This window comes from Acinonyx jubatus, chromosome C1, assembly GCF_027475565.1.
Source record: "Acinonyx jubatus isolate Ajub_Pintada_27869175 chromosome C1, VMU_Ajub_asm_v1.0, whole genome shotgun sequence".
NCBI lineage: Eukaryota > Metazoa > Chordata > Mammalia > Carnivora > Felidae > Acinonyx > Acinonyx jubatus.
The window spans coordinates 110,245,668-110,268,492 of record NC_069381.1 but is presented as its reverse complement, the minus strand read 5'-3'; the positions used below and the strand labels follow the sequence as shown (position 1 = coordinate 110,268,492).

The 22,825-nt window shown below is 50.6% G+C and overlaps 1 protein-coding gene across 4 annotated transcripts in view; it reads left to right on the top strand.

The window, feature by feature from the left end:
* GYPC (glycophorin C (Gerbich blood group)) overlaps nt 1-21,930 on the top strand; it is a 42,800-nt gene extending 20,870 nt beyond the window's left edge. For 2 of the 4 annotated variants that reach the window (XM_027056019.2, XM_053214869.1), the window contains exons 2-3: nt 20,210-20,269; nt 21,225-21,930. In XM_027056019.2, coding sequence (XP_026911820.1) covers nt 20,210-20,269; nt 21,225-21,424 — 260 coding nt within the window. In that variant the 3' untranslated portion in view covers nt 21,425-21,930. Of the gene's footprint in view, nt 1-14,949; nt 14,975-17,254; nt 17,380-20,209; nt 20,270-21,224 lie in introns of those variants that run through there. The other 2 variants (XM_053214868.1, XM_053214867.1) reach the window with 2 other exon arrangements.
* The last annotated feature ends 895 nt before the right edge of the window (nt 21,931-22,825 follow it).

The window sequence follows — 22,825 nt, the reverse complement described above, 5'->3', positions numbered from 1 at the left end:
GGCGTGCAATATTTGGGCCATACTTAGTATACTAAAAAATTTGTTGTTGCTTATCTAAAATTCAAATTTAACTGGTGCCCTGTATTTTGTCTGGCAACCCTAGCAGGGTGGGACCTGGACAAGAGCGTTTTTTAAAGGGTCTCGTGTGGTTCTAATGTGCAGCCAGAGTTTAGAACCACCAACACACACTCAGTGCCCCAACTCCCAGGCCAGGCTGCCTGGGTGCAAAACCTTCTATGTGGATGGAGCCATCGTAATCTTCAAAAGCATCCTCGTTTCAAGCAGTGTCGAGATCCCCTTGTCATTCATTCTTCCCATCCATACATGGATGCCTCTCGCAATAGTCAAAAACGTACTTTTTATGTAAATTTGAAAATCCGAAACACAGCCTAATATTTAATACTTTAAATGATATATTTATTTGATAATAAATTATGTTATGTAACTACAATATAATTATTGTGTGATTATGGAAGTTAGTCATTACATGGATATATTTTAATACAAAATAATAAATCATTGTTCATAACCCTCCAACCTCTTCAATTACACTGTCTCCTTCATTTAACTTCTAATCATACTCCTGTCAGAATCTCAAACTCTCCAACCCTCAAGACTCCTAGCCTTGTCGAGTGGGCCTTGCTAACCCCTCATTTCACATCCGTACCTCTCTGCTCATGTCCACTTCTCTCAGCCTTGTTGGTCTCTCATTGTGTCATGCTGATTCTTTCTTGTCTAAACTTGGAAGGAGAATGCTCTCCCTCTCCATCCCTGTACTACTTCAGGATTTCTAGAGAATCCCTTTTTTTCATAATCTCTCATTTGCTCATGGCCTACAGTAGTAGACACAGCTTCTTTAGCCTGATATTTAATACTCTCTACTTCCCATAATGAGTTGAATAATGAATAATGACGTTTATTAACAATACTAAATGTGGTAGTGATGGTGGAAGAAGTAATAAGACACGGAAAAGGAAGAGAGGAAAATAAACCCAAGATATATACTGGATTTAGCCATTCATCTCTCTCCTTCCTTCCTAAACCATAGCTTTTATATTTCCCCCTCAAAAGTTAAAAATAGATATTTGGAAGGCACAGAATTATAATTTGACAATTTTCATTGGTTTACATATGAAACCATCCCTGCTAAAAAAAAAAAAAAAAAAAAAAGATAAAATTATTTGAAATCTGCACTTAGACCATCTGGCATATCTGGGATCCCTAATCCTAACCATTCAAACAGATCCAAGTCTATAAGTGGCTGATGTCTCTTTTGGTAACTCCATTTTCACTCTGTTACTTGGTTTGCTTAAGAAAGCAGTACATCAGTTTGATGGAATAGTAAATTGTGTCTGTACCTACCCTTTTCCCCTAAGGTTACATGTTAGATTTCAACTCCACATTTTGAAATGCTAAAAACCTTGATAAGGAAAGGTGCACAAAGTCTGCTTTCCATCTCAGCTGTATTAAAACATCCAATTCACCAGTCCTGTTGGTCATGCGATGTAACCAGTTGTTGGACTTTAACCACACCACCTGCAAAATTCTGAAGTGAAACAAAGTCTAAGTTTGTTGGCTTTCTTGATTGGTCTCCAGGGCATTTATCACTTTCTTTGAAAGAAACATTTAATTTAGATGGCAGTTGATTTGTGTCATGGGATTTCAACTGACGGGAGGAAGAATTATGTATGTGTTTATAGCTTCTTTGCTTTTAAAAGATTAATGTTGGAGAAATATAAATCACAAGACCTTAACGGGGGGCTGGGAAGATAGAACAGGAGTGTGCCCGCGTGATGGATTGAGACATATTATAAAGTGTCTCCATCAGCCAGAAACACAGTGGGAGGATGGGGTGGTGGGGTGGTGGGGAGTGTGCAGTGAAGAGAAATGTTTTTTCCTCCCCAAGCACAAAAACAGTGCAGTGGCCTGACTGGGGGCAGTCAGCCTCCTGGCTCTGGTGCTGGATACAAAATGAGGTGAATTGGTGCCTTCCTAAAGTTCCTTTCCTGCCCTGATACCCAGAGGACAAAGGAGGAGTAAAAGCAAAGTGCGAAGCATTGGGAAGCCCAATTATTCCAGGAGATAAACAAGCACTCCCTGCCCCCCAAGTCACAGGAACTGGGCCCCTCTGCTTCCCCACAGGGGCCCTGCATCCAGGGGCCATGTGGGCCTGTACACACATGCAGGAACCATGCTCAAATAAATGGGGATTATGAGAAGAGCTTGCATGTGCTGGAGACCGCCTCTCTTGGAGCCATGCAGGTGCATCATTCTGTTCTGGCAAGTGAGCTGAGGGTTAGAGAGGGTCACATGCCAGTGGGACTCAGAAGCCAGGACCCACAGCTCTGGCATCACTACCCACATGACAGTGCCCCCGTCAAGGGCTGTAAGATGGTTTCTATAGATGGCGTATTGATATGCATTTGCCCTTTTCTTCATTACCACCCCAGGATTACACTTCCTATATATATATCTATATAGATATAGATATAGATATAGATATAGATATAGATATAGATATATAGATATATAGATATATATATGTCAAAATGCACCTTCCCTTTCAAACACTGGTCCAGCCTAAAAAACAAACCACAGAAGTAGCACTCACAATACTAGCTAACAGGTATCGTGTAGCAAATCATACCTCGCCATCGACATGCATCAATTCATGCCATCTTCACAGCTGCCCTCCGAGGCAGGTTCTTTTATGGTCCCATTGCATACGGAAGAACAGTGAGTATCAGCACACCTCCATCCAGTGTGGAAAGAAAGCAGCATCTCTCAGTGTGGGTGCCCTCACTGGCTTAGGAGGAGGAGAAATATTCCAGGGAATGGGGGAGGAACTACTCATGCCTCCTACTCCTGTGGCTTGCCTTCCTTCCAGAATCCTTACCACATCTCTACCCTCCCGGTCCATAACCTGGAGGTCCAGCTGTCTCTGGATCACTTTGGCTTCCCTTAGCACATCCTGGGGGGAAGTGACCTTGTCTGGCTTTAGAATGTGGGTACTCTGACAGGCTCTACCTGAGGCTTTGAACCAAGATCCCCAGGCAACAGGAATCCCCCCAGCTCCCATTCCCCTCTCCACCCTGCTCCCCTCCTGCCACTCCTGCCTGTCAAACCCGGGGAGGGAAGGCGAAAAACATTCTCCACATCCTGTTCACCAACTGATGAGCCTTCTGGAAAGCCAATAACAAAGCACGGCTAACTGAATCATCATTATTTACACATGCAGCCTGATCGAGGACATTTAGTCATGTAATTAGGTACCTAATTATGCTGAAAATGCAATTATATGATTTTTTAAGTGAATTAAGTCCTCCAGAGAAGTGGGAAGGATTAGCACACGTGATCCAGCTGGAGTGCAGGGAGCATGGAGGGCATGTCAGCGCGACCCTGAGCTGCACAGCGACCCAGTGATCTGTACCTAAGTCACATGCATGAGCACATGCACGTACATGCACACACACACACGCACGCACGCACACACATGCACACGCACAGTATGGTGGCTTCACTTCTGTGTCCATAGGACTCTACATTGGCCTGCTGCATACCGGGGACTTAATAAATGACATCCATTAATATCACTGAAAGCTTGGTATGTATCTGTGGAGGGACTGTTTAATGGCTGACTTGGAGACTCTTAGGGAGGTTGTTTATTTAACATGTGAGAGGCAGGTGTGCAGAAAAATGATAAAAGAGTCAGCTGGGACACGTCAGAGGATATTTTATGCAACATCAGTTATTCATTCACGTAGCATTGTGTCAGATGTGGAGGTATATAAAATACAGTCCTTGCCCTCTAGTAGTTAAAAGTCAGTGCAGAGACAGACAACTGCAAAGCATTTTAATGGTGATTTGAACGAGTTGTTCAGCAAACTGCAGCCTTCAGGCTAAACCCAGCCTGTGGCCTGCTTTGGTAGAGTCAACCAGCTAAGGATGGTTTTTACATTTTTAAAGTATTGGGAAAAAAAAAGCATACAAACCAACCAACCCACAAAATAAAGAAGAATATGCAATAGAGACCATATGTGATCTGTAAAGCCTAAAATATTTATGAGGAAGTTTGCAGCCTTCTGCAGGGGTAGAGGAAAGGAGCGCACAAGCCACTTGCAGAAGTCAGGGAAGGCTTCCTGGAGGTGACGTGGTCTAAACTTGACAGCAGAGAGGAGTCTGCAAAGGCCCGCAATCACTGTGGCATAGTGCAGATCCTTGGCCTCCCAGAGCCTCCTGCCAGACAGGCGGCCAGCAGCACATGAGAAAAAAGAAGAGGCAAATTTAGAAGACTTGCCCCTGAAATAAGGGCTGTAGGCACCCAGAGGTTCTGAAATGTCAGGCAGTGGAACTTGGACTGGATCTTCAGCAGAAGGAGCACGAGGCATCCGGCCAGACACAGCTGGACTGTCCCCAATGCCAGTCAGAGGGGAGGGACAGACAACTCAGCTTCTCAGGCCCCTTGTGGCCCAGATGCCACTGATTTAGCCCTTGAATCATCAGAGGGTCCCTTCTGGGGATGGAATGACAGGGAAGAGAAGAGCGGCTGAGTGGAAGAGACAGGCACACACAGATAACTCTGAGTGCCCCAGGCCTCTGACACGGATGGCCAAGGACCTGGGACACCCCCAGCCCTCTCCCTGTGGCTCAGTGCTCCCCCCACAGGGCCCTGGACTGCATCACCAAGCTCCACCTTTCAACCTCTTTGAGCACAGCCTCACCTTCTCCCCCGGGGGAGGAAGCCTGGCTCCCCGAGGACACTGCGTTTCTGTCCCACACTCTTGTGCGCTGGGTGCAGGGTAGAGACAGAGGCCTTTCCCAGGCACTGTTACCCTTCATTGCTAAGTGCCCCTTCCTTCCACGAAGCACACCTCCTGTCCTCCTGGGTGAGGCGAGCACCTCTGCCGTCCCTCGCACCCATCGCCACCGCCATCCTTAGAGCTGTGCGCACACACAGGTGACTTACCTCAACTCCTGCCTCTGGCACCCTGCTCCTGCACTCCCTCGCTGCCATGGGGGCAGCGCCAGGGACCCCAGTCTCCATTTTGGCCACCCCGCCCCCCGACGGCCCACAGCACTCCTAGCTCGTGCTGCTGTCCGTTCCACGTCTCCCCTCCCTCAGTTCCTCAGCCCAGGAACACCTCCCCTCCGCAGCCTGGCTGCCTCCCTTCCTTCCTCACCTCCTCCCTCTCACAGCTCAGATTCCATAGCCCACCATTGTGGTCCCTTGTTGTATGTCCTCAACTCCTGCCAGCACCACCTAGAAGGTATATTCAAGCCCACCACCTCTCACCTTTTCTGCTGGAGTCCAAGCCACCATCCTCTCTACCCTGGGTTTTACCACAGCCACCCCCCACCCCGCCCCTGTGGGTCCCTTCCCCTGCATAGTATAATCCTGCCAACGTGTCGGTCAGTTTGTGTCCCTTTTCTGCTCAGAATCCTCCCATGGTTCCCGTCTACCTCAGGGTGAGAGCTGACGCCCACGCAGTGCTCTCAAGGCCCTATGTGGTCTGGCCTCCATTCATGCTCTGACTGTCTTCTACAACTCACTTCACTACGGCCACCCTTCTGGCTGTTCCTGAAATATTCAGAGCTGTTCCCACCTCAGTGCCTTTGCACTTGGTGAACCTCTGTGTGCAACACTGTTCCCCAGATACCCACATCTTCCCCCCATCACCTGGCTCAGGCCTTAGTCGTATGCCGCCTTCTTCCTGACGCCCTCCCGGCCACATTTTTAAAATTGCAGCTCCCACCCAGAGCCCCATCCTTTTCTCTAGTTCATTTTTCCTCTTAGCACCATCTAGCACACTGCACACCTCATTATTCCTCCTTTGCATCATCTGTATCCCTTCCCTAGAATGTGCACTCCAGGAGGACAAGACCTCTGAGTTGTTTTTTCACTGCTGTAACCCAGCTGGGTTTGGTTGAATACACTCTTAGCCTTTTTTATTCTCTCCGTCTTGGCTCAGTCTAGATTCATCCAGCTCCTCCCTCCTGCATGCCTGCACCCAAACATGGCCATGGCTGGAAACTCACACACACACTTGCACACTCACACACATTCACACTGACCGGCCTCACCTCAGCGCCACAACCACAGCCCAAGTGCGCTGTCCATCAAACCACCACCTTTCTCTGGCCAAGGCCTCCCCCTGCCTCCACTCTCTCCAAGCCTCCCACATTCTGTAGAAGGCTCTGTTTCAGTTTATGTCATCAGAAGACAAAGAAAAAGAAGCACTTGAAACACCAAAAGTATGTAGAGAAGGCCTTTTGCAGAGCTTTGCTGTGAAGGGAACAGGGAAGAGGCCAGGAGCAGAAGGGAGACAGGCCATGGTGGGGGTGGGGGGTCCCTTTCCTACGTTCGGGAACAGACATGCTGCCAGAGGTGATCTGGTGGAGGGGGAAGATTCCGTGATACATGGGAGAGGGCAGGATCTTAGCAGAGTTTGGGCAAAGTGAGAGGAAATGGGGCTAGTATAGACATGGAGGCCTGGAGCACAGGAAGCTCTGGGCAGCAGCAGAGGGAAGGCTGGGATCTTCCTGATATGGTGCTCCCTGCTTTCCTCCTGGCCCTCTGCCTGCTTCCCCCCGGGATGCCCTATGCAAGACCCCCGGCTCCTTTTCTTGTCCCTTCCCATGGCTGTCCATGCCTTTGAGATGCTGGAGGTGCCAGCTGGGGCTCCAGCCCTCACCTGTCCCCTGAGCCCTAGACTCTGTGCCAGTGGCCTACCCTGCACCTGTGCTGCACATCTGACGGGATCCCTGGGCATAGTAGAGGTCACCCTACATCTTTGCTTGCCCTACAGCTAATCCAATAGCAACTCCTGTCAGCCTCAATTCCAGACATGTCCAAAATGCCTCTGTTCCCCGTCACCAGTGCCACCACTGTGCAGGCCTAAGCACTTGCCTGGACCGTGGCCAGAGTGGCTCCCAGCACGACAGCCATGGAGATGCTTCTCAAATAGACACAACCTGAAAGGCTCCTATGGGGGACCCTCCCTGGCCTCTCAGATGGAGGCTACACTTCTTTCTATGGTTGAATGCTGCACCTTCTAGCCCCACGGTCTCTGGCTCACCGTGGAGCTCACCCAGCCTGCCTGCCCCGGCCTTCACACTGGCCCATGTCCTCCTGGAACACTCCTCTTTCAGATTCAGAATGAGCAGGCCTCTTTCTGTCCCTGCTTCACCCTGTATGAGTCAGGCTGCTACCACAGAGTACTGGTAGACTTCAATGACAGACATTTACCCAAGAGCAAGGCACTGACAGTGCCTGCATCTGATGAGAGTCTGCTTCCTGGTTCATAGACGACTGTCTTCTCTGGGGGCCCTTACAGGGCAGAAGGGGTGAAGGAGCTCTTGGAGTCTTTCTCTAAAGGCACTAATCCGAGGGCTCCACCACCCAAAGGCCCCATCTCCTAATACCATCCAGTGAAGGCTTTCAACATAGGAGTTTTGGCAGGACACAAACATTCATTCAGTCTCTACCACAGCCCCAAAACACCTCTTCTGAGAGGCCTCCCTGATCACTCCCTCTCTTCTTCTTTCTTTATGTCTTATAGCATCTATCACCACCTGGCCTAACAACATGGGTCCACATTTTTTATGAGCTGTTGACTGTTCCCTCCCCTAGAATAAAAGGCTCTGTACTGTGCACTGTTGGATCCTCAGGCTCTAAAACAGGAACACAGTAGCTTCTCAGAGACTTTTGTTGGACAGATGATTCTGGAAGGAGCTTTGGAATCAACAGACCTGGGTTTCAGTCCCACTCTTACCCATTATGTAACCTCAGGCAAGTGACCCAACATCTCCGAGCCTCAGTTTCCTCAATTCTAAAGTGATAAGCATTATAACACCCTCCTCAATGACTTTGGTGAGAAATTGGAACAATACAGGCAATTATAAAGTGAGCCCATAAAATGATGGCAATGGCATCATTATCCATATCAGGAAAGGAGGGTTTCAAGTAGAAAAAGAGAGACTCAGGCAATCTGGATCAGTAGGTAATTGGGATACCAGGGGAAGTAGAGGATGTGGAGGCCAAAGGGGTGGTCCAGGCTTCAGGGCATGAAGGGGAGAGCAAACAGAGGCCAAATAGACCTCTGGAGGTCTGGGCAAGTCTGGAGAAGGTGACATCCTCTTCAGAAAAACTTCAGATGCAGCCAGATGCCCTGAGTTGCTGTAGAGAGAAGCTTTATAACACCGGCCTCTGTTGTGTCCTAAGCTGGAGACGTCAAGCGCTCCCTAGGTCCCCTTGCCTGAAATCAGGATTGGGGAGAGTCTCACTGGCCCACTTCCTTGGTGAGCACTGTCATTCTGAGCCTCACACCTCACTGAGAGGCACAACTGCTCCTTACAGAATTATCTTCCCTATACATGGCTCTCGCTCATCGTCCATGCACTTGACCTTGGGCTGGGACAGTCACATAGCTGGGAAGCTGACAACCTGCCAACCAGTGCCAGAGCCTGTGCCTCAGAGAAGCAGCTGCATCAGCCAAAGGAGGGGCCAGACAAGGCTGCAGGTCCCAGAAGGCTGTGTGTGTGTGTGCGCACACGTGTGTGTACGTGTGTATGTCTCTGCCTGTGCATCTGCATGTGTGATGTAATGCAGGAATTTCCATGAAGACTCAAAACTGAGGATGGGGAGCAGTAAGCACACTCACATGCCAAATGTGCACTAGGCACAGCCTGAGTGGAGTCCACACTGGTGCAAGCACGGTTACCCACAAGCCATGGTCGCAGAATTGATAGATAGCCACCCGGAGCATCCCTGAGGGCTGTTGCGGGAGAATCCCACATCATCCTCATCTGTCTCCATGGTGCTCAGCTTCTCTCTGCCTGGAGCCAAGTGAGGAGGGCCCAAGAGAGCCCCCAGAGCAAGGGGGCCAGCGCCACAGGGAGCGAGCTCCCCGTCCGTCTGTCCGTGCAGCATTGGAAGCAGCAGCACATCCTCGACACCCCCGCCTGTGCAGGACTAGGCCCAGAGGGGCTGGGTGTGAACCATCTTCAAAGCAGCCCACTCCCAAGAGCCCTGTCCAGGCTGCACAGGGGGTTGCTGAAGGGTCAGTCAGCTTGAGGCCCCCCAGGGTCAGGGGCAGTGCAGTGTGGACACACCTGCCTCAGTTCTCCCCAAAGGCTATCACTCTGTCCTCAGAAAGAGCCTGCCCAGCCTAGGGCTCCCCCCACCAAGACCAAGTAACCAGTGTCACCCATGAGGGTGAGAAATGGTTTCCCTTAGCCTCACATCCCTTTCCCACTGCAGCTCTGAGGGGCTGAGCTCAGAACTGGTGGGGAGAGAGGAATTAAGAAGAGCAGGCCAGGCCCCCTATCTCACTGTGGTATGAACACTTACCACGAGATCTACTCCCTTAACAAATGGTCCAGTGTACCATGCATTATAACTGACCAGGGGCACAATGTCCAAGGACACATCTCTAGAGCATCCTGCCTTCCTGTTCCGAAACTATGCTCACTGATCTGCAAGCCCCCATTTCCCCCCAGGCCCTGGCACCCGCCATTCCCTGCTTGGATTCTATGAATTGGACTCTTTCAGATTCCTCACATAAGTGGAATCATGTAGCATCTGTGTTTCTATGACTTGCTTATTTCACTTAGGAGCTTTAAAATAGATGTGAGACCCTAGCTTTTGTTTCCGACTGGTCTTTTTTCCAGAAGGGACTGGAAAGTTATAGAATCTGCCCACAATGCAGTCCCAGGTTAAGAGCAGCCACATAGAGCCTGTTCTGACAACTCACAGGAAGGACATAAGCTGCATCCCATTGTAGGGCCCCATTCCTTTTTCTGCCTTCCTCTCCTGCACCACAGAACCCTCCTTCTCCCGAGGTGTCTGCTCAACTCAGGGCCTCCCTGCTGCAGCCGTGACCTGGAGACCAGAATAAAAATTACATTGTGAATGAGTGGTTGCTTTGAATACCCATGTGCTTAACAGGGTGAGAGAATGTGTAAACTTGCTAACAAAGCATTGCCGTAGCCCATATGTATCTCATTTTCTACCCAAAACAATGGGAAGTGGTGGCGACAGCCCCATGCCAACTCACGAAACTCTCCTGGACACATCAGGCCACAAGACAAACGCCAGATGGAGGGCTGTGTCCTGAGGCCAAGGAGCCACCCAGCTCAGGTGGAAAGAGGAGGAATCCAGGACTGAGTTGATAACCCCAAGAAGTTGTGGACACAGTGTAAGCGTTGTGGTCAAGGAGGCTGTAGAGTGATGGAAGAACAAGACAGCCATAGCCGGAATGAGCATTCAAGGTCATTTCCAACCCAAAGCTACTGTGATCCCAGCAACTGATGAGTACATGCTCACTGCATGCCCACAATAGATGATTTTAACTCCTCCAACACCCTCCCCGCAGGCACTTTGAAAGACAAGATATTCTGTGACCTTGAGGCTCAGCCCTAACAATCCTGAGGTTCTAATGTTTGGCTTTCAGGGACTACAAGGATCTTTCCAGATTGAGCTCTCTGACACCCACACAGCTAAGTGCACCTCTCTGCAAGGCAAGCTAGAAGTCATTATTCCAGACACTAAACTCTACTACTTCTTTATAAGTAGGAGAATAGACACAGCCTGCAAAAGTATAAGGGCAAAATCATTGATGGAAGATTCATTGTGCTTGAGAAAAAGAAGCAAGAGATATGGATGAGTGTGAAGTGACTGACAATGGCCACAAGGATAAGAAAAAAGGAAGAGATGCAGGAAAGAGGAGGCCAAGAGGGGAAACTGAGTCTGTGCATTTCCATTATAAGGTCCCTTCCCCTGAGACTGAAATTAAAGGGACAACTGAGGCCTCCCTTCAGAGAATCTTGTCCAGAGGGCTCTAACCAGTCCAGGAGGTGAGAGGGACCCTTCCAGGGTCTTTAAGAAGATACTTAAATCTGAGGATCCTTGGGAGTCCAGCTGAGTAGGACACCCACAATGACTCAAGGAGCTTCAGAAAAGCAAAACCTGGGCTCGAGCAGCCACAGGTTGCTAAAATCCAGGCTCTGACCCATTTCCTGAGAGGGCCAGAGCTTGCCTCCATTTCCATCTGCAGAAACAAGGGTGTCTGTGAGCACTTTGGGACTCAAGCCACATCTGGAACTCCCCCATCTACAACTGCAGCCCAGGGAAAAAGCAGGGTGAGCTATGGGTGTCGAATGCACTTGCACTTGTCCCCGGCATGCATCTCTTTATTGGAAGGGAAAGTGTCTACACGGAGCTGTCCCTGACCAGGTCAGGCAAAGGGTATGTGAGAACAAGACTCAGATATTCGGGAAAGTGGAACCATAGTTGCACTGGGGTGGGGCGGGGGAGACCATAGCGGGGGATTCAGGGGGAACTTCATGGACTTTCCAGTCTGAGGCTTTGAAGACTCTGTGATGAGAGCCAGTTCTGAAGATCCACTCCCATTTCTTGACCTGAAAAGTAACATGTTTATTGGAGGTGATTTGGAAAGTACAGAAACTGCATGTTAGAAGAAAGCAACACTACCCCAACCCCACCCACCACCCAAAAGCCACCACCTCAACATGCTATTTCCTTTTACTTTTATCCAAGAATTTTTTTTAATATTTAACATAATTTATATTTACAGGGTCCTGCTTTTTTTCCCTTTAAACCACACTGTAAGCATTTCCTTCTGTCACTGAGAATTTCCACACATCACTTCAATAACTGCATACTATTCTATCACATAAGTGTATTGGAATTTACATAACCAATTCCCTAATGTGGAACATTTAGATGGTTCTCTCTCTTTTATTTTCCATTTTACACCAAGTTGCAGTATACTTTTCTGAGCATGAATTTTTGTTTCCTTTTCAGGTTATGTCTCTAAGGCCCATTGCTAGAAATGAGGTTTTTGATGCTCAGGGTGACACATTTGCCAAATAGCATATGAGAGAATTAAAGGTGCCATTTTTGGAAATCGCACTTGGAGGCCATTTTGGCATTGCTGACAACAGTCAGAATGATGACAATGGTGTTAACAACAGTGAGAATCACACTGCTGCCCTGTGCTGGCCACTGCACTCTCCAGGATGGTCCTGTGTGGTCTAAGTGGGAGTTCAGTCATGCTGTGGGATGGCCCCTTGCTCTGGACCTCACTCCCTCACCTGTTCACTCTCGCACCTGGCCGACTCAGCCAGTGTAGGCAGGCAGGCAGGCCCCCACCCCGAGCCCAGCAGGTGGAGGCATCCTGCACCCTCATTCTCCCCCAGTCTGGACAGAGCTGGGGCTGGAAATAGGTATATCTAGGGCCTTCTAGGGCTTCTGCTGACTGGAGCTCAGAGCTGGAAAGCCAAGCAAATGCTGATTGGGATACACTGTCCCCTCTTGGCTCCCCAAAATGTCCCCAAGCACCCATTTCCTTTGCCACTCTGGTGCCCCAGGCACCTTTCTTTGGAGAAGCGCTTCCCTGGTGTGTCATCAGAGCCCAGGGATACTGAAAGAAATCAGCAGAGGTTACTTTTCCTTCCAGGGGATAGCTGAGACTTTTGGAGTTTCCAAAGAACGAGGCAGAGGAGACTACAGTCTCCTGATCAGGCATTCATCGGAGGCCAGTGCACCTACCAGACGCTGGCACAGGGCCTTCTGTCCTGTCTCCCAGCTCCAGTCGCTGGGGGCAGGCAAAGGAGCCAGCGCAGGGGACAAGTCCGCAGAGTAACCACTGTACCAGGTCTCAAACTACATCTGCTGGTCCTCAAAGAAAGCACACAAAGCTCAGATTTGTGGCCTGGGCAGCTGTGACTGTGTCTTCTTGTCTTCATCACTAAGAAAGTACGACCCACCCCCCATACTTTCATTTACTGGAGGCTGCTATGACCTCCTTGCAAACAAGAGCTGTGTGATAGCACTGGAACTGGGCACGTGACCTATAAGCAAGTCTCACCGTCATGAGCTCAGGGGTCCTCACAGGGCCAGCGGCATCAACAGCACATGGGAACATGTTGAGAAATGCAGATTCTGGGGGCCACACTAGGTGTCAAAATCTGGGATGAGTGCAGGGATCTGTGGTGTCACAAAGCCCCCAGGAAATCGCGAGGCACACTCAGATTGAGACCCCACACCTTGCCGGCAGCCCCACTAACCCTATCAGGAGCAGGTTTCACTCCCTACTTTACAGAAGTGGTAAGGAGGCTCCAAGAGGTGAGCTAACTTGCCTGAGAAGTTCTGCCTCCCGCAAAAGCACAGGAAGAGGGCCCTGCATCTCACATACGATGACCAGGTACCATAGCAGTTATGCCCACACAGAAGTCCTGGCCACTCCACTGCGAAGTTCCCCTCCGTGCTCTTCTCTCACCACTGCACCCAGGTCTCCCTGCTGGCCTGTCCATCCCACCATCTGAGCAGGCCAGTGTTGGGGGGGGGGCCTCCTCCTCCAGGAAGCCCTTCCTTAAACTACCCTTTCTGAACTTACCCACAGATGCATTTCTCTCAGTCTGTCACACAGCAAGCTCCCTAAAGGCAAGGGCCTGGACTCAAGTAGAGAGCTTGCTGCTGTAAAAGTAGGTGCTAGAGACATTTTGCTAAGGAAAGAAAGAAGAAACAAAAGCATGAGCAAAATCAAAACCACTGTCACAGAATCTGGGAGTCCTGTGGCCCAGAGTCTGATGGGTGAGTGCCCTCTGTGACACCCCCAGGCATATCTTTATTGCTTGTTTTGACACCTTACGACACAGACAGTGTCGGCAGTCCCTTTTCACATAAATACGTCACGTGTCCTCAACCAAGTCCTGAGCTCCCTGTGGGCACGTGCCATTGGGGCTGGGTGAATGCCACCTACACAGCCAACATGGCTGCCGTGCGAGAGACATGGACAGACAATGTGTAATTGTCACTTTGTCACACTTCCATCCTGAGACCAACTCTTCCCCAGTTGTAGCTTCAGTGTTACAGCCTTTCAGGCTGTGATAACAACAAATCATCCAAGAAAAGGAAATATAATTGACCTGTTTCTCACCAAAAAAGAAAAGGCAGTTCATAAACTTCAGCCGTCAACTGCTTTCTGCTTGACTGGCATGAGGACTTGGAGGCATGAATCTAGTGCAGGAAGAAGAAACCCCAGTGGGAGCCAAGGAGAACTTTCTGCAGCCACAAAGTTTCCTGTCCCTCCCCCAGTCGCTGGCCTCATCCTGAACCCAAATCAGACTCACACAAAGTCACGGCCAGGGGAGAGCAGCTCTTCTAACCAGATCCGTAGTTTCCTTGAAATAGAAGTCTGGGTGAGTGGCATGGAACTTGGCAAACCGTAGGCGGTGGTGTGGCGGCCTCTGCACTGCTGTCCTTGACACAGTTGTCATGGGAGGAACTCTCCAAGGACTCCATGACTTCCCCTTCATGGTTTTAAAGCTGAAACAATCTTCCTCTTCCCAGAACACATAGGCCGCCTAGTCTGAAGGCATTCTCCCCCTTGACTCGAAGGAACTCACTCTCCCAGAGTCCTCTGCCCCAGTTGGGCGAGAGAAGCAGGGAGCAGGCATTTCCTCCATAACCTTGAGGCGCCAGGAAAACCATCCGAGGTGGGCAGGAGGTGGGAAGATAACACCTCTAGGGGAAGAAGAGTGCCCTTGGCACAGCTTCATCAGAAAACACCAAAGAAGGGAGATTCTGGACTTGTGTCCCTGGGGCCAGCACCTGACCTCTGCTCTCTGTCAACATCTGGGAAGCACCCCCAACCCCCAGCCCCCAGGGTCCAGCTGCGGCTAAAGTCCTGTGTCCTGTTGGCCGTGCCCAAGCTGCCAGCCGGAACCGGGAACATAACCTTCAATGAGGGGCAGCACCTGTGTGCCCCGCTGCCTTTGACCAGAAGACAGGCGGCCGGCCACCGTGTGGACCGTATGGAGGGTCGACAGCCCTTGGCTGCAGCCAGATTGCAGACTGCACAGGAGAAAGCCATTCCCAGCACTTCGGAGGGTGCACACTCTGGTTCTGGAGAATCCTCCGATTGAACACAGGCTCTGCCCTTGGTTGGCTGTGAGTTTCGCCCCATTATTTGACCTCTTTGGCACGCATGTCATTTTCTGTAACTTAGAGAAAGGGAAGGAAGTTCCCTTTTGCAGGCCTGCTGCAGGATGAAATGAGGGGACTTCCGTGGAGACCGTGCCCAGTGCCCAGTGCCTGTGCCGGCCGAGTGGCCTTCCTCCTCCACACCCTCTCGAGGCTAAACCCCCAGGACACGTGGCCTCATCCCCACCATGAGGGAATGTTCCTCCCGCTCACCACCCCACCCCTGCCCCCACAGGAGGGCAACTTCCCTGAACAGTTTAGGGCAGTAACAGCTCTTCCCTTTCCTCTCCCCCAAGAGACCCACCAGCTCAGCTCACAGGAAGCATCTGTTATCCCTGCACTTGGCTCATGGCCCAGGCCCTGGCCTTGTGGCGAGGACTCTGGCTGGCCACACTGGGTCTCAGAAGCCCGGAGCTGTCATACACCGTGGCCACCTTCCCACCTTGGCCCATGTCAGCTTTTGTCAGAGTGAAGCTGTGTTTTCTTCACCATCTGCCTGCTCAGAGTTGGGCTCCCTTGAGCCCAATGCTGCAGGACTAGGGATTTGGTTTTTTCCCTTTTATGGTGCTGTGGTCTAAGTCATGGCCTCTGAAGAGTATGGTGAATGCATTTGGTGTGTGTGCCCAAATGAAACCAAAGCCCCACCAAACAGTATTTACCCTGGCTGAATGATAGAGCCTAATGCTTTCTGAGCTCTCCTCTCTCTCTCCCTCTCTCTCACTCTCTCTCTCTCTCCCTCTCCCCTCTCTATTTCTCTGTCTCTAGTTAGGACCCACCAGTGGGTTGGGATTTACTGTTTGACAAACCCTGCCTTAAATAAGTTTTATGTCACAGTCGTATCTCCCAGAGAGAGATTCATTCTCTGTTTCCTGGAACCTCCTCTGTGCCGACGGTGATCCTGGGAACACAGAGACACTCAGCACCCAGATGTTAATTTACTGTCCACCAGGCCTGTCCTAGGAATCCATGACCAGTGCCCATCCTCTGCATGGACTCCAAACATTTGCGAGTGGGTCACTTAGGTGATTGGCACTGAATTATGTGCAAACCAGAGTAGTAATGAGGATGAGATCAAAAGAGTGGAGACAGGATGTGAGGACCATCTGGCTGCCACCTGTGTGACAGCAACCCATTGATGGCCCGGGTTGATTCAGCAAAACTGCCTGGCTAGGCGGGCATCCCCTTCCTCCTTCACTGCTCCCTGTGCGTCCCTCCGAAAGCTGCACACTCTGTTGAAGACGATGACCTTCCCCGATAGAGGAGGACTGCTCTTCAGTCAAGGGCATATGAGTGGCTGCACTGTCTTGCTAGAATCTCCAAACAAGGTCTCAAGGTCCATTTGTAGGAGAGCATAGGCTCGTCAAGCTTCCAAGAGCAGATACACCCAAATGAGGTGCTGCACATGGCAGTCTGCTTTTCTTTAAAAAAAAAAAAAAATGATGACAACTTAGTAAATACCTATTCTGAGCTATGTGCCATGTAGGTCTTGTCTACACAACATACATAAAATATCATTATCATGCATATCTTTTCTAATCCCAACCACAGGGTGGGTATGGTTAATCTTGTTTTACATACACAGAAACTAAAGCCAGTCAGTGTTAAATATTTTGCTGGATGCACTACTGTGAAACTGGTCGAGCCAAGACTTGAACCCAAAGCTTGTCTTCACAATGATGTGGACAGCGCAAAGGGCAGTTTGATTCTCAGTTCCTCCAAAGGGGCCAGGTTTCAAATAACATCCAACAACCGTTCTTAGGTGCCAGGTACACAGCCCGATGCTGGGCATAGAACTGTGAGCAGGGCTAATGTGGTTCTGGGGTTTGTAGAGCTTTCTCTCTGGCGAGGGCATTGCAGTCTTAAAGGGAGCCAAGAAAGAAACCACAGGGTACCTGGGATCTCTGTGAAAAGGTTGAGGTCTCCAATGCCTGTCCAATCTGAGGGCTACACAGTTACTTTTTTCTGATCTCGGACCCACACCTAGCCATAAATAACACCTACCTCTGCCATAAATGCACTCCCTAAGGCTTCCCATAAATCCCTCTGCCCCAAGTCCTGAACTCAGAATGATGCCATCTCCAATCACATACTCACCCTTCAACCCCAGCTAGGGATGGGCTTTTATTCCAGGGTCCTTATCTGCTTGCACACTAGCCCATCAACTTCCTTGGGCAGGATGGAGCTCATTCCAGCTACTCTTCCAAATATCCTTTATCATCACCACCGGCTACAGGGACCCAGGACAAGGGAGCATAGCCGATGAGCATTCTAACTCCATCTCCAGAGGCAAGAGATGAAAACGTAGGCTTCACAAGCCTCAGTGTCATGGATGGCGAACAGACATTTAGAGGGAAAGTGAGAGCTACAGAGAGGTGAGCATTGTTGTGGGTGCTGAGCTCTCTGCCTACAACACTTATACTTCTGTCTGTGCAGCAAACTCCTATTCATCCTTCAAAGGCCAATCCTAACAACTTCCCTCGGAGAAGCCTTCTCATACACCAGCAGTTCTCAGCACAGAGCATGCATCAGAACCACCTAGAGGCCTATCACCACAGATTGTGAGATCCAGGTCCTTGTTTCTGATACAGCAGGTCTGAGATGGGGCCCAACAATTTGCATTTCTAGCAGGCTTGTAGGAAATACTGTTGGTCCCAGGAGTACGCTTTGAGAACCACTTCTCACACCATCTCCATCCTCCCAGACAGGCCTGAGCTTCCTCTGCTGTGCCAGTTCTGAGCTCTATAGCCGTTCTGGTCATGCTGAAGTGTCAGCTCCCTGGGATCAATCACATTGTGCAAATTCAGCTCCACACACCCAGAGGGGTAGGGCATGGAGATGAGGCATGCCTGCCCACCTTGCTCCCGGGCACACATGAACTCAGAGGGAGCCCTGTTGACCCCTCAGAGACCTCAGATCCCTCCTGTCCCCACCCCACTGGCCTGCAGGGAGAGCTTCCAGTGTTCCAGTATATAGGTTTCGGTGCAAGGTCCCTAAACACAAGCTAAGAAATTCACCCCAAGTGGTTCAAGCCAAATACCTCATCTAGCACTTAAGCAGTACTGGGCAGTGCCAGGCGGGGTTCAGCACACTGACCCAGAGCAGCCTGGGCTTGACTTGGTTGACCTCTGACTCTCTTTCAGCTATAAGATCCAGGGAATACAGTAACACTTTTCTGGCACTCAGATTCCAAATCTGTAAGATGGGAATAATAGTAACTTCTACCAAATGGGACGGCCATGGGGGCCAAGCCCGGTAAATGCTGAGGATGGCACCTGTCACAGGCTAAACTGTTGCTAGGTGTTTTTCAAAGAGGAAGAACCAGCAATCCCTTCTAACCCTGACTGGGTTGGACACAATGGCCTAAGATATGCTGGTCTTCAGGGGCGCCTGGGTGGCTCAGTCGGTTGGGCGTCCGACTTCAGCCAGGTCACAATCTCGCGGTCCGTGATTTCGAGCCCCACGTCAGGCTCTGGGCTGATGGCTCAGAGCCTGGAGCCTGCTTCCGATTCTGTATCTCCCTCTCTCTCTGCCCCTCCCCCATTCATGCTCTGTCTCTCTCTGTCTCAAAAACGAATAAACATTAAAAAAAATTTTTTTATAAAAAAAAAATTAAAAAAAGAAATGCTGGTCTTCAACCTGGAAAATCCCAAGTGGCAATTCTAGGTATTTGAACTTCTATGGCCATCCATGCCAACTTCAGGAGGGGGCCATTCTTTATTCTTCCTGAACTCTGAAGTTCTTGGCGATTGAATAAGGTCCGCAGTGCCAGCATCTGAATCCATTCACTCATATATGCTTGCATTTAGGGATGCAGTCATGCATTCAGCAGATGGTTATTGAGGACCTACTATGTGCTACATGCTGAAATCCAGGCTGTTGTTGTCCACCCTGAATCTCAGAGTCAGATGCCACTTGCACTTCCTGCCCCTCCTGCCTCAGTTCTCAGTACCGTGAAGCACTTAGAAGGCTGAACTAAGCTCTCCTCCTGCCTCCCCCTCCCTCCCCTTCCCTGACTCCTGCTGTGTGCTTGCTCTGTCTCTTTGCTGACTTGAGGGACCTCTTTTACCCTCTTCACCATCTCCAAACTCTGGGCGGGCTCTCCTCCTCCTCTGCCTCCAGCCTGGAGCCTTCCCTTTACTCACCACACTCTCCTTCCTCATACCACGGCCAGTCCCTTCTCAGAAAGAGGCATCTGGAAGCTGGGGAGAATGACCTCATCCCACTATAATTAAAGTGATTATCTGAGTGGAAAGGACTATTACAAAGTAGCCTTCTCTGCTTTAATATGCGTAGCCATTATAATTGAAACATGGGATTTCCATGTTAACACTGAGATTTCTGTGGTCTAATAAATCCTTCTCCTCACTCATCTCCCAGAGGAGAGATGAGACACTCTGTGAAGCAGCTGGAAGTGATGTACAGCTTCCTATTCCAATTGAGATGCTAGCCCTGTGGCCAGACCAACCAGTCAGTAACTCTGAGAGTGCCCCAGTGCGGCCCTTCCCACAAGAGAGCCAATCGGAGACCACAGAGGGGACTTGGGGAGGAGCCACCAGACAGGAGCCCTCCTGGGAGGGTGGCTTCAACAGAGAAAGGAGAAAGCTGCCCCCCAGATGCAGGAGTGTGGGCTGACTGTCCTGCCAGTGTGACCCTGGGCACGTTACTCCCTCACTCTCAGGGCCCCCTGTGAAATAGGCTAGTAATACCATCCACCTCATGGGACTGCTGGGAAGACCACATGATATGATGGGTGAGAGGCAACTGAACCAACACCTGACATGTTTGGACCCTCCACATGTGGGGACACTTCACAAATGGTCTGTTTTTACCATTATTGTGATAAAGCTGAGGCCCAAAGGCAGATGCTGCTGGTACCGGGCACATGACTGCCTACCTTCATGCGCACTACTGAGCTAGCCTACCTAACGTGTCTACCGAGCACCTGCCCAATGCAAGGAGTCCGCCCCTCACCCCACTCAGAGACGCGGGAACCAGGTCAGCCTCCACTGTGGTTCCCACGTCCTCTCCAGACTGGTTAGCGACCAGGAAGAGCCAGAAGCCTGTCCACACACACACCGCCCTCTGTCCACTCGGCCCGTTCACAATGCTGTGCACCTGTGAGTTGGGGGGGGGGGTGCAGACACACTGCTGAGCATGGGAGGATTTCCTCTCCCCACTTAGGTTCTTCTCTTCTGTTCACAGAAATGGTCGACTCTGACCACATTTTCATGACGTTGGGTGTGAACATCGCCATCATTGCAGGTGAGCTGTCCTGGGTCTCCAAGCAGGAGAATCAGAGGGAGTGCCCAGGGGAGAATCCACCCAAGGCTTTAGAGCAAATGCCTGAATGAGGGTGAGGTTGCATGAGGGGCCACGCCTAAGCCCATCTAAAACTCACTGGTGTCCCCTCACCCCATCACTCTCAGGCCCTGAGTGACCTGGTACCTACCGCCCAGCCTCCCAGCTTCACCTCCCAACCGCTCCTGAGTCCAAACAGAAATGAGGGGCTGACTGCTGTTCACACTCCACGCCTTTACTGGGTGTCCTGCAGAACCCCCTCCCTCTCCAGTCCTCTGCTTGGCTGCCCCTGCTCCTCTGGCAAACCCATGCAGCCTTCACCTCCAGAGAGCGTGCCAGAGCTAAGGTAGGGTGATGAACAGTGAGCCACACTCCCCCCAACCTGTCCCAAGTGCTTCCCATGGCCTTGTCTTGTTCCTCCTAAGAGTGCACAAGGCAGGGCGGCCACCAGGGCCCAGCTTTCGGGGCACTTTCCTAGATTTAGTACCAAGTCTCACACCCTGGGGAACTTCTCAGTTGAGATCATTCTGGATTTAAAACTGCAAGTCCTGAGGCCATGAACCTCTCAGTTTTAGGTAAACTCATGTAGTTGATTCTGCAGGGTATGCACAGAAGTCTGTCTTCCTCAGTAGACTGAGTGGCCCTGAGCAAGGGTCAGTGCTGGAATCCTATCCCAGCCTCAATCTGCGCCAGTCTGAGTGGAAGGAGGGGGAAAGAGGAAGGGAGGTCGGAGTAACTCAGATGGGTGCGGATAAGGGTGAGCACATGCCAGGCAGGAAGGAGAAGGGCAGGAATGAGCCAGCCTGTCTGGGGTTGGTGCTGACTGTAGCAGTGTCTATCCTGGCACAAGCCCTATGAGTCCTGACCCCAGTCCCAGGCGTCTGCCCCAGACAGAGCCATGCATTTGTTCCCTCTGCAGGCGTGATCGCAGCGATAGCCATCATCCTGATCTGCCTGCTTGTCATCACTCTACGCTACTTGTACGGGCACAAGGGCACCTACCACACCAATGAGGCCAAGGGCACGGAGTTTGCTGAAAGTGCAGACGCAGCCCTGCAGGATGACCTCTCCCTCCAGGACACAGGTGGGGACAGCAGCAGAAAGGAGTACTTTATCTGAGGGGCACCGGGTCCCCTTTCCCCCAATGCCTTCTTCACGAGAAAAGATACACCCCACAGCCCCACCCTGCTACCTGGACCACCAGGCAGACCATGAGAGCACCCATCTCATCCCAAGATATGCACCTGACCTGAGAACTCTGGGTGCCGGCCTGGGGACAGGAAAGAAAGAAGGAGGAACTGAGCCAGGAGAGGCCTGTCCCAGGCACCCAGGGATGTAGTGGTCACCCAGGAGGCCCACCTTTGCTCTGCCAGAGGGAGAAAATCTGGGTCCTCCTGGGCAGTGTGGTTTGTCATCAGCATGGTGTGAAAGTCCTTGCTGGGTGGGTGGGCCTGAGGGCTGGGGAAGCAAGGAAGTGAGTCATCTGTAAGCTGACTGGGGATAATGGCATCAAATGTCAGTCCTTGACATTTGGGGGGAACAGCAGGTGCCAGCGCTAAAAGGCACCTTTGTCTCCCATCGATCCAGTTCTAAATGATTGGAAATAAATTTGAAATGTAACCAAGCATTCAGAGTCAAACAGCATTACTGTAATTGTCTGGGGAAAGATAACCACCACCCAGGCCTTGCTTTTCACCAGTGTGACATTGTGTTCTCCACTACAGTCTGCATGTGTGAGGCTGAGACCGTCCACTTCTGGCCCCATTGGCCTGTCCTCAGCAAAGACAGTGCAGAGGGCTTCTGGGCCTCCCAGGAGAGGAGGGCCCAGTGACCAGCATTCTTTTCCCCACAAAAGTACCAGCTTCATGAAACAAATGTAAATGTGGAATGTTCCTCAAGAAATAGGTTGCCCTGGCTGTGAGGACACTGGCTGAAGTGATGGTTTTCTAAGGCACAGTATTAGAGAAATCGGCCCCATTAAATAACTATGAGTGAACCCATCCTTCCCCTAATGACCATGGCTGGAGCACAGACTGCAGAATGTCATTGTCTTGGGTTTGGGCCCTGGATCCTCCTTTCCTGATCCTAGGTCCTCAGTCAACTTGCTTGACCTTTCTGGCTTCAATGTTCTCATCCCTCAAGTGGACATGGCTCCATGGTAGTGTTGAGGAGGAAAAAGTTTTCTTCTATGTTTCAAGGTCCTTCTGGCTAGTCTAAGGATAAGTTGACATGAGACAGATTGGCCACAAAAATCACATTTAATTTTGTATGTCCTGGGAATCCACATAAACGTGGGATTCCAAAGGCAGGCAAAATGAGATATATATGTCCCCTGAACTAAGGGGAAGGAGGTAGGGGTCTGGGACTTCAAAGGGAAGGAAGGTGATTCACTGGAAGGTGAAAAAGGGTAATTATTTGGTAAACAAATGTGTACTGGGCCCCTCAGAAACAATGGGACAGGGAGAGGAATTTTAACAAAGATACTTTGCTAAACTCCTCCTTTTACTTCCTCTGGATAAT